Source organism: Sorex fumeus, unplaced genomic scaffold, assembly GCF_029834395.1.
Source record: "Sorex fumeus unplaced genomic scaffold, SorFum_2.1 ptg000008l, whole genome shotgun sequence".
Taxonomy (NCBI): Eukaryota; Metazoa; Chordata; class Mammalia; order Eulipotyphla; family Soricidae; genus Sorex; species Sorex fumeus.
Window position 1 is genome coordinate 30,050,732 of NW_026606065.1, and position 10,963 is coordinate 30,061,694.

Consider the following 10,963-nt stretch of genomic DNA (forward strand, 5'->3'; position numbering starts at 1 on the left):
TAGTCAGCAAGCAACACAAAAGCAGCTGCCGAATCCATTCAAATCCTCTCTACCCTAACAAAACAATACCTGCTCTCCGGCAAGTGCCAATCCTGAAGAGCACAGTATGGAGGTTGGTCCATGGCTGGCAAGCAGTATCTGCATGTTACCCAGTGTCTGTAAGCTGCAGCATAAATTACTCAGTACTGGGAAGCCCCAGAGCCCTGAGTTACCCAGCGTCTATAAGCTACAGGAATGGGAGTTACCAGAGGTATCTGTAGGCTACAGGACTGTGAATTATGCGGTATCTGTAGGCTACAGGACTGTGAGTTATGGGTATCTGTATGTTACAGGACTGTGAGTTATGCGCTATCGGTATGCTACAGAACTGTCAGCTGGTACCTGTAGGTTACAGAATTGTGAATTATGCCATATCTGTAGGTTACAGGACTGTGAGTTATGCCATATCTGTAGGTTACAGAATTGTGAGTTATGCCTTATCTGTATGTTACAGGACTGTGAGCTGGTATCTGCAGGTTACAGGACTGTGAGTTATACTGTATCCGTAGGTTTGAGGACTGTGAGTAACGAGGTATTTGTGCATTCCAGTTAGTCTCTGTAACTTACAGTCTCTTAAGTTAGCAGGGCAGTCTCAGCAGTCAGGGAATTTAGAGACATTCACATTCCTGAATCTCAATACTGACTAGTAGAAATGCAGCCTTGTTGCTCTACTCTAAGACAAGTTCAACCACCAGACTGCAGACTGGAAGTGAGAGAGAGCTGAGTAAGACGGGACGGGCAACCGTCACCTTTCACCCATCAGTCCTTTATTTTCCTTCCTCCGGTCTTGTCTACAACTTTTCCACACTTACTTTCCTGGGGAGTTAGCCCATCAGAGACAACCATCCCCACTGAATGAGATCCCCACCCAGAACTAAAGCGAACGGAGTAAATTTATACCGTAGTTCTTTTCATAGTTCTTTTTTGTGTGACACCCGGAGGTGCTATGGGGTTACTCCTGGCAGTGGTTGGGGGAACATATGTGAGACCAGGAATCAAACCAGAGCCGGACATATGCAAGGCAAGCACCTTTAGACATGCTAATACAAACTGACATTAACACAGACTAGAGAACAGATTTTTAAATCTGCTTCATTTGTAATACTCTATCTTAAATATCAACCCTGATGATAAAACTAAGACATTTCAAAAGTACGGAGAGAATGGTAATACGTGTAAAATCACAATGGACAAACATTAAAAGCGGTCACGAACAGTTCCATAGACACGACATTCTTTCATTAAAAAAGAAAATCAGGGGCTAGAGCAATAGCACAGCGGGTAGGGCGTTTGCCTTGCACGCGGCAGACCCAGGTTCAATTCCCAGCATCCCATATGGTCCCCTGAGCACCGTCAGGGGTAATTCCTGAGCACAGAGCCAGGAGTAACCCTTGTGCATCGCCAGGTGTGATCCAAAAAGGAAAAAAAAAAAAAGAGAATCACCTCAATTAGGCAAAATTACCCAAAAACACCTGCTCCATGTATGGCCCAGGTCTTAGAGACAACCATCATACTAATTCTTAACTTTTCTGAATGTTGATGCGGTCATAATTGAATGTGGGGGGGAAAAAAGACTTTAAAGTTGAGGTTACTTCAGTCTTCATATGAAGCAATGAAAACAAAACTAAAGCAATCAGAAAGACGAAGGAGGGAATTTAAGTGTGGAAGGACATTCTAGAAGCAGGAAAAATTACTGCAGGGCAATTATGAAATATGGGAAATCGAATTTTTAACTCATGTGAAACCTGAAGCCCCTTAACAATACACCCTGGGAATACCAGAGACAGTCACCCGACTGATACATGCCTGAGTCCTGTTCAGAGGCACCCGACAATGGCCCAAATATCCACGCACCTGCCTTTGGAGAATTTGTCACCCAGAAGGGGAGGAGACAAGGCAAGTGCCTGAGAAAGTGAAACAGAAAAGTGATGAAGATGCCATTCACATACCCTTGGGGAAAGTCACTTGGGGTAGCCTCTAAGGTATTTTTTTCCAAATTAAAACATCAGTATTTGGGCCAGGGATGAGGTCAGTGGCAGACCCCATGCAAAGCGTGTGAGGCTCTGGGTTCAACGCCAGGCACCACAAAGAGATACATGCAACAAGCGTCACATGGTTCTGTGAGAAGACACATCCTTATTCCTGAGTCCAAACAAGTGCGTCTCCCTTTGGAAATCTGCTTGAGACACGATACAGGCAGACCGGACCTGAAAGACCCTTCGGCCTGCTTACTTTGCATTCCCCTTTCTAAGTGTCCCACACAGAGTTCCAGGGCATGGAAAGATACTGTGACACGCAAGCTTTTAAGAAACTTATGAATAAATGCTGAAATGAGACCCAGGCAAGCAAGATGGATTAAAATCCTACCAAAGAAAATTTTTTCAGAAATGATTACACACACACACACACACTCTTTTGGGCCACACCTGACTGAGCTCAGGGCTCACTCCTGGTTCTTTGCTCGGGGATTACTCCTGGCAGGCTCGGGCCCCATATGGAGTGCTGGGGGATTAAACCCGGGCTGGCTGCATGCAAGACAAGAGCCCTACCAACAATACTGTTGCTTCAGCCCAAGAAATGATTTTATTTAATTTATTTGATTTACAGTCACCCTTCTAAATCCTCAGCTCCCAAATCGACTGTCATCAAACTCATTTCAACATTGAGGAACATGGGTCACACCTTGGGCCTGCATTTCTATTTCCTTGTTTTTCTGTTTCTGCTTTTACTCTGTCTCACCCAACTGCCAACACACAGATCCGACTCACTCAAGTACAACTGGTTTTCGGAGCACCACTGGTTTTCAAAGTAAAAGGAAATCTCAATGAAGAAATCTGGCTTTGAATTAGGATCTGGGGGAGTGGCCAGTTACAAAAGAGGTTTGATATTCCACAGCATGACAGAAAAAAAAATTAAAAAACAAAACAAAACAAAAAACCCTGGACTTTTCAGTAGTTTAAAATTAGAGAAGTCCATGGTGGGGGAAAAAACAAAAAAAAAAACAAGAAATCTTGGGGCTGGAGCGACAGCACAGCGGGTAGGGTGTTTGCCTTGCACGCGGCTGACCTGGGTTCGATTCCCAGCATCCCATATGGTCCCCCAAGCACCGCCAGGAGTAATTCCTGAGTGCATGAGCCAGGAATAAGCCCTGTGCATAGTCGGGTGTAACCCAAAAAGAAAAAAAAAAAAGAGAAGTCTTAACTGAGACATGATTTAAAAAAAAAAAATCCCACCAGAAATTCTGGAACTTGGTCTGAGGTGGGAGTCAAGAGTTCAAAGGGCTCTACCTCTGGCAGGTGGCGGTCGCTTCTGGCAGTTCTGGCAGGGAACAGTACCTGGGCACTGCTGGGTGTGGTCCCCAAAATAACTAACAAAACAAGTGGGGATTTCCTTTCTCTCCCTCTTAATATTCACAAGAAATTCTGGACCTCACGAATGAATGTTTCTGAGCTTGGAAGTCACCTGCTCAGCAGAATGGGGCCTCCTCTTCCCCCCACAAGACGGAGTTTCGGAATCTCATTCGGAAAACATTAATTTTCTACTTTAGAGCACAACAAAGAAATCAGAAATCGGGGTCAGCCCAGCAGCAGAGAAGCACCGCCCGGCCCACTCTCCCTCCCCTCGCAGGGTCAGGCAGGGTCCCCGTGCGCCCCCCCAGCACGCCCCCAGGAGCATCCTGAGCATCCCTCTCCAAAGCACTGTCTCACCAAAGTCATTCTTTCCCACGCCAGATCTCACATTAGAAACAACATCTCTAATACCCACATCATAACCTAAGCCTCAGAAGCTAAGACTCTAGGCTCTTACTCCACAGAACGGTTATGAAAATGTGAAACTGAGTATCACAAAATATAAACTATACCAACAAAAACATGTATACGCTCTCTTTAATTAGGATGTCAGGATCTTCACAGCCAGAGCAACAGCATGGTGGGTGAGGTACTGCTGGGCACGCACCTGGCCCAGGCTCCTTCCTCCGCCCCAGGTCCGGTCCCTAAGGCACCATCAGGAGTGACACCTGAGCTCAGAGTCAGGACTGAGGAACATGGCGGGGTGTGGCCCCAAAACACAGGGGGGGGAAAAATCCAAACAATTCAAATTGTTTCTAGAGCCAAATTAAAACAAATGAATGTATACTCATTCCTATATGCTCAGAGAAATATTAAAGTCTCAATTTTGACATTTCATACTTATAGGCAATTGCTGCTAAAATAACAATTAATTTTGAAAAGTCCCTAAAAATAACCACCAAAAAAAGAAAGTCTGAAAGCATGATTCCTTTTTATCAAGAAGTTCTTGAACTAACCATTTAAACATTCTTTAAAAATGAGAACCACCAGGGGACATATTTGGTCTTTCCCCCAAATAAAGAAAATCTTAATCTCACCCGAGTATGAGCTATACACCCTAAAGGAAAAAGTCAAAGAGGTTGGGAGAGTTTAGCTGTTAGGTCTGAATTCATGCCGACAAGCCAACAATACATGAATTTTAAAGGCTACAGGGTGAACTAATTTTCAGCTATTAACCATCAGAATGCCCCGAGCACACCTCCAGACTTGTCTGAAGCTAAACAGCATGAAGTGATTAATTGAAGTCAAAACTGTTACAGAGCGAAGTGGAGCGGCTCGCCCTACTGGGTACTGGGTGACAATCCACCCGTTCCCCTCTAAGGCTTTTGCTGAGCCTACTGGTCGTAAGAAAGTAAAGGGGGGGAAGGGCGGCAGAGAGAAGAGTGCAGTGGGGAGGGAGGGTGCTTGCCTAACACACGGCTGACCTGGGACTGATCCCTGGCACCATATATGGTCCCCAAGCACAATCACACCCTGAGCACTGCTGGGTGTAATTCCCACCCCCCCCCCCAAAAAAAAGCTGGGGGGGAGTAAGTAAAGCTGATCCAAGAAGAAAGCAACACTACGGTTCAACCCTCTGACTATGGCTTCAAAAACGAACAAATAGGGACGGGAAAGAGAGTACACAGCGGCGCAGGTGCCCTCCTTGCACGCAGCCAACGTGGCTTCATCCAGAGAACTGCCAGGAGTGGTTCCTGAGCCAGGAGTAACTCCCCGAGCGCCAGGTGTGACCCAACACCAAAACCAAGCAAACAAACAAACAAACAGGCAAAAATAAGTATTAGACAAAGAAACCACAAATAGCATTGAAAGCAACGCAGCAGTGAATCAGGACACAGGAGCCAGGGAGAAAGCTCAAAGGTCTAGAAGGCCTGGCTTCACGGCTGGGGGCAACCACGTCTTTCTGGATAGAAACCTGACAACATTCACCTGAGCTAAACAGCTTTTTAATTTTATAATAATTTATATATATTTGGGAATAAGCAAGTAATTCCTGCTAACTACATGCTAACAGAGGTTATTAGCAATAGAGGAAAACTGGCACCAATCTAAATAGCCTAAAACCAAGAAACGGCTAGGTCGCCCACAGTATTATCATCTCCAAAATACAATGGAGTCAATGAAAAATAAGTGCATTAAGTTGATATTCAGACATATAGTCACCATAGCAAGTTAAAAAGTCCAGAGCACAGTCATGGTATTTTATGAGGCTAAGAAAGACCATAAATCGGAAGTCAGAGCAATATAAATGGAACTTTTGTTCACTTGTCAACTTCTGACAGTAAAATGAACATTAGCTAATTTCAAGAGAAAAAAAACTGACCAAATTTTCAGGGCTCTTTCCACCATCTCTAAAGAGCCTTTAGTGGCCTAAGTATCAACATGGATTTAGTACAGTAAAAATAAAAAGTAACAAAGTACACTAAGATTAAAGATACACTTGTTTCATCTCTACACTTATCTCCAGGGAACAGTAATTTAAAAGAAAATTATACTTCGTGCGGCCCAAGAGACACTACAGCAGGTAGGGTGCTTTCCTTGCCAGTGGTCACCCCACCATCCCATATGGTCCCCCAAACAGCACTGCCAGGAGTGATCCCTGAGCTAAGAACCAGGAGTAAACCCTGAGCACAGCCCCAACCCAAACTAAAACAAACCAACAAAAGACCCAAACCAATGAAAATTATACTTCTCAAGATATACCTTTTAGGGGAATATGTAATAAGTAATTATTCCCATTTTACAGATGGAAAAATGAACAGAAATAGACTCAAGACCTGTCCAATTCTTCCAACTCCTGGCTTGCTGGCCCCATGGGAGCATCTGAAGACAGTGACCCAAGCTCCCAAGTCCCACATCTAACATTCCCGTTGGTGCCCTCAGCTAACCTAAACAGCGAATACATGGCCGTACTCCTGATCAGATGCGGGACAAGGAAGAGGAAAAACTTAAACACGTGACCGAATACTAGGGACTGAACCTGTCTACAGAGTTTCTTCTTTGAGAAGCTAAGACATGCCAGAGTTGACCTCAAATTCACTTGCCAGTTAGCCAAACTGTAGACAGAAGATACTCAAACTACATCATTCCACTGTTCTCTCAGCAATTTCTACTGACCCCAAGGAGCGAGAGCACTGGGCCACAAGGATAACGGCAAACATTCCAGGCCAAGAGATCACCTTGTGGGTTTGATCCCCCTACCTTTGAAAATTAAAAATTAAAAAAAAAAAAAGATCCACAGCAAAAGTCTTTCCTGAAGTCAACCTTATGATGAACCAAAAAGTGAAAGGTTCCAGAAGGGCCAGGGAGCCACGGGCTGGGAGGTGGAGGGCAGACCACCAGGAGATTTCACTTAGGGGTTCTCGGAAATGCACCTTCTTGGCAGACAACCCTGAAGCCTGGGTCCCACACATCTTTCCTCTCCACCTCGGTGTCATTCATGATTTTTCACACCGTGGTCATCAGTTCTTAAAAAGTTTATGTCTTTGGGGCTGGAGCGACACTACAGCTGGGTGGGCATTGGCCTGGCAAGCAGCCAGCCAGGGTTCTATCCCGACATCCAAAATGATCTCCCAAGCACCGCCAGGGGTAATTCCTGAGCACAGAACCAGGAGTAACCCCCGAGCACCGCTGGGGATGGCCCAAAAACAAAAAAGTTTATGATTTTTACGTTGTTTCTGCCAAAGAGCAGTTTTTTGGGGTTTGGTTTTGTTGTTTTTTGTTTCTTCGGCACTAGGAATACAATGGAAGATTGCCAACGCACCTAAAGACCAAATTACTTGGTTTAGAGCTGGTCAAACAGTTAATGGAAAAACAAAAACAAAAAACAATACGCTGACCCGCTTTAGAAGTGTCCAATTCTTTGTCAGAACTTCCTCTGACTTTTTGCTGGGCAGAATCCGCACGATGGACACAGACTTAAAGCAATGCAGACAGAAGCAACCACACAACCCCTCGGACACTTGGGAGAGAAGCCGAGTGTTCAAACAGATGCAAGGAGCGGTGAAATGTTTAATAGATTCATTAATGCCCTAAAACAAGGCAAAAATCCACAGCGACAGTAAAGCGAGCAGTAATAAAATAAACACCAGCTTAAAAATAAAATAAAAAGGAAAGCAAAAAAAAAAATCATACTTAGTAACTAAGCCTATTTGTAGATTGTAAAAGTCCACCGAACGATTATTGGCACTGTTAAAATTATTAACGGTTTTGGAGAAAATCCTCCCCCCAATGCTGCGTCTGCAAGACCCCAAGTTGTGGAAGCGCGGAGTGTGCGCCCCTTCCTCCAGCAGTTCCATCCCAGACCTGGAGCCCCGGGGCAGGAAAAAAAAAAGTCAGGATCTTCCGTCGCCTCCTCTTGAAAGCATTTCGAAACAATCTCAAGGAAGTCACAGTACCGGGCCAGCTCCGTTTTCATGCCTTTTTTTTTTTAATGCAACTTAAAACAACAATGCCACTAAAAAGGGTACCCGTAGCGCCTGGCCCACGACAGACAGCAGCTGTCTCCGCAGCTGATGCTGTTCCACACCCCCTCTACGAACCCCCCTCCACGGCAAACCCTCAAGTTCAAAGGCACCCCGGTGGTGGGGAAGGGGCCTTGCAAAGAGCTCCCAAAACGACCCCCCAAGTTGCAGGGAAAGTCGGACCCCACCGGCAGCAGCTGCGCGACCCCGGGCCGCGGGCGCACCGGGCACTGCCCGGTTGTGCGGGCGCGGAGCCCCGCGCCACGCCTCCAGCCCCGGAGAAAGGGAGGGGGGTGATCCTGAGCAGAACACAAGAGCCCCCAGCCCCCCGATGCCGGCGGGGAAAACCGAGACTCGGGGATCGAGCCCCTGGCCCGACCAGCAGAGCCCGCGGTCCTGGCATTGGGGGGGTCCCGGCCACCGCGCCCACTCCCCGCGCCCAGACAGCGCCGACCCGGCTCAGCCGAGCCCACCCCCGGCTACGCCCCCCTCGGCCCTCGGCTCCCTGGGCGTGGGGGTTGAGGTGGACGGGACGGGACGGGACAGGGAAGGGCAGGGCAGAGCAGGACACGGCAGGACGGGGCGGGGCAGGGGACTGCGCTCTCTCCGTGCACCCGGGGTGCCCCCGCACCCTGCCCACCTTGCACTCGTCGCTCTTCTTGTCCTCGGCGCAAAAGTTTACGGGCGCCAGGCCGGGCAGGTAGAAGGCGGCGCCGGGACGCGGGCCCGGGGCCGCCCCCAGCAGCAGCAGCAGCAGCAGCAGCAGCGGCAGCCCGAGGGGCCGCGCTGGCCACCGCGCCGGACGCGACGGCCGCAGCTTGGGGCTCATGACGGCGGCTTCGGGGCGCAGAGGGGGCGCGGAGCGGGGCGGCGGGCGGCGGGCGCAACGACCAGGCCGCGGGGCGCCCAGGGAGGCCGGGCCGCGAGCGGCAGTTCCGGGGGGCGCTCGGGAGACTCCGCGGCTCCCGCAACAGACGCCGAACCGCGTCCCAGCGCGCATGCGCCGCGCCGGCCCGCGCAGGCCCAGTGCGAGCGGCCGCCCGCGCCCCTCCGCGCTTCCGGGAGCGCGCGCGCTCGGCCGGCCCGGGATCCGGGGCCCGGGGTTTCCGCGCGCCCGCGGGGCGGGGCGGAGCGGGGCGGGGCGGGTCTCCCCGTCCGGTTCCGAATTCCCACCTAGAACTCAGGTGCGGGTGTGCTTGGAGTGATGTGAGTGAGATCTAATCGTGAACGACTTTGTAAATGTGTGTATCGCTGTGACTCAATTAAAAAAAATAAATGGGGAACAAGATACAAATGTGGTTGATATGAAAATAAAATATTAAAAAAGGGAAAAAAAGGGAAAAAATTCTCTGTAGAGAGAATCAATGTGCACGTGCCATGTACACAGAAAGTGATGGGCAAATATGATGAGAAATTTATTGGGGAAAGAAAACAACAAAGCCATCAGGAACCGGCAAGCAATAGAAAAGGGGTCAGAGAGGCAGCTCTGGGGGGCCAAGCGCATGCTCTGAATATAGGAAACCTGGGTTTGATTCCTGGCAAGGATCGTTGCTCCCCTAAGTACCACCTCCCAAGCATGAAGGTGTGGCCCCAGAACAAAACAAAGGAAAACAAGTAAAAATTTAAAAGGCACAGCAGGTAGGGTGTTTGCCTTGCACATGGGCTGACCCAGGTTCATTCCTCCACCCCTCTCCGAGCTGGCAAGCTATGGAGAGTATCTCGCCCAAACGGCAAAGCCTGGCAAGCTACCTGTGATGTATTCGATATGACAAAAACAGTAACAACAAGTCTCACAATTTGTTGTGAGATGTTACTGGTGCCCACTCAAACAAATCAATGAACAACAGGAAGACAATGACAATGACAGTGACAGAATGATTAGTGACTACCTGGAATTTATGTATGGAAAATGGGATTAAGTGATAAAGGTCTTCTTGGGCTCAGTTTTTCTCAGATTTTCTGCAGTGGTCTTAGGGACACGCTTACCCCTGGTAACAGAATTTGGTGCTCCGGAAGCACTGGTGGGGACAGATGGCTTGGTAGGACGAAGGAGAACTCCCAAGATTGTTGCTGGGGTATGGGCTATGGAAGGAAGCCAGTGGGGGCAAATTAGCTGGACATTGCACCCACAGGCCACTGAGGATGTTTGCTTTACCAACAGGTCTGAGCATTGCATGGGCTAGTCCCTTCTTGCGTAGAACCGTGGTGGCCAGGGATAAACACACCTTTTAGGCCTGAGTGGATCTGCGATGCAGAGACAAAGTGGGTGGAGGGTGGCACTAAAAACTACTTTGTAAGAAAAACAGGGCACACTGAACTGCTCTTGAGAAAGAGGGAGTAGAAAATGATAAGCTGGGTTGATAACCTTAGCATGAGTTCACTTGCTGCTTCTGCCTGCCGAGACACACTGTGTGTGTGTGTGTGTGTGTGTGTGTGTGTGTGTGTGTGTATGCACGCACACCATACCTGGGTGCATAAATGGCGTGATCTCTGGGTACTTTTGAAGGACCAATTTGCATCCAGTGACAGCATCTGTTCAACTTGGTCTTGGAGTCAATCAAATACGTCAGAAAGAGTGCATCAACTGTATTTATTTTTAATTACTGCTTAGATAATCGGGTACAGTAGTGTTCAGATTTATGGTACTGATGTACAAAGTCTCTGGCCGCTGCCTCTGACATCCTCACAGCCCTCCACCCTGGTCCCTCTCTATCACCTCTGGTCAGACCTTCCTTCCCCCCTCACCTGTCCATCCATTGAGCCACAGTGGTTTGGTGCGTGCTGTTTTTATCACCTTATTGCCTTGTGCCTGAGCTCCTCCACATATGTCAGTGTTCCTTCCAGTCAACTTAATCCGTGTGGCCTCACATTCTCCCAGCCTGTAGAGGGCATCAATTTTAACCAAATAGCCAGGACATACCCAGAGTATGTCCAGAGCAGAATTCAAGAACCAGCCCCTTTGCTAAACGTTAGGGCAGTGCAGGAAAGTGTGACGAAATTCCACGTAAACTCTTCTGCCTGCATGTACCTTTCCTCTCTGGCAAGCTTAAAAGTTCACTCCATTCTCAAAGGACTCTGTCACCCTTCAAGGAAAACAAACAAACCAAAAAA

General features: G+C 48.3%; 1 protein-coding gene across 1 annotated transcript in view; it reads right to left on the bottom strand.

The window, feature by feature from the left end:
- The window catches only part of TM9SF2 (transmembrane 9 superfamily member 2), a 48,202-nt gene extending 39,345 nt beyond the window's left edge, over positions 1–8,857 (bottom strand). Inside the window, exon 1 of the mRNA XM_056109701.1 lies at positions 8,493–8,857. Coding sequence (XP_055965676.1) covers positions 8,493–8,852 — 360 coding nt within the window. The 5' untranslated portion in view covers positions 8,853–8,857. The remainder of the gene's footprint in view (positions 1–8,492) is intronic.
- Between the last annotated feature and the right edge of the window lie 2,106 nt (positions 8,858–10,963).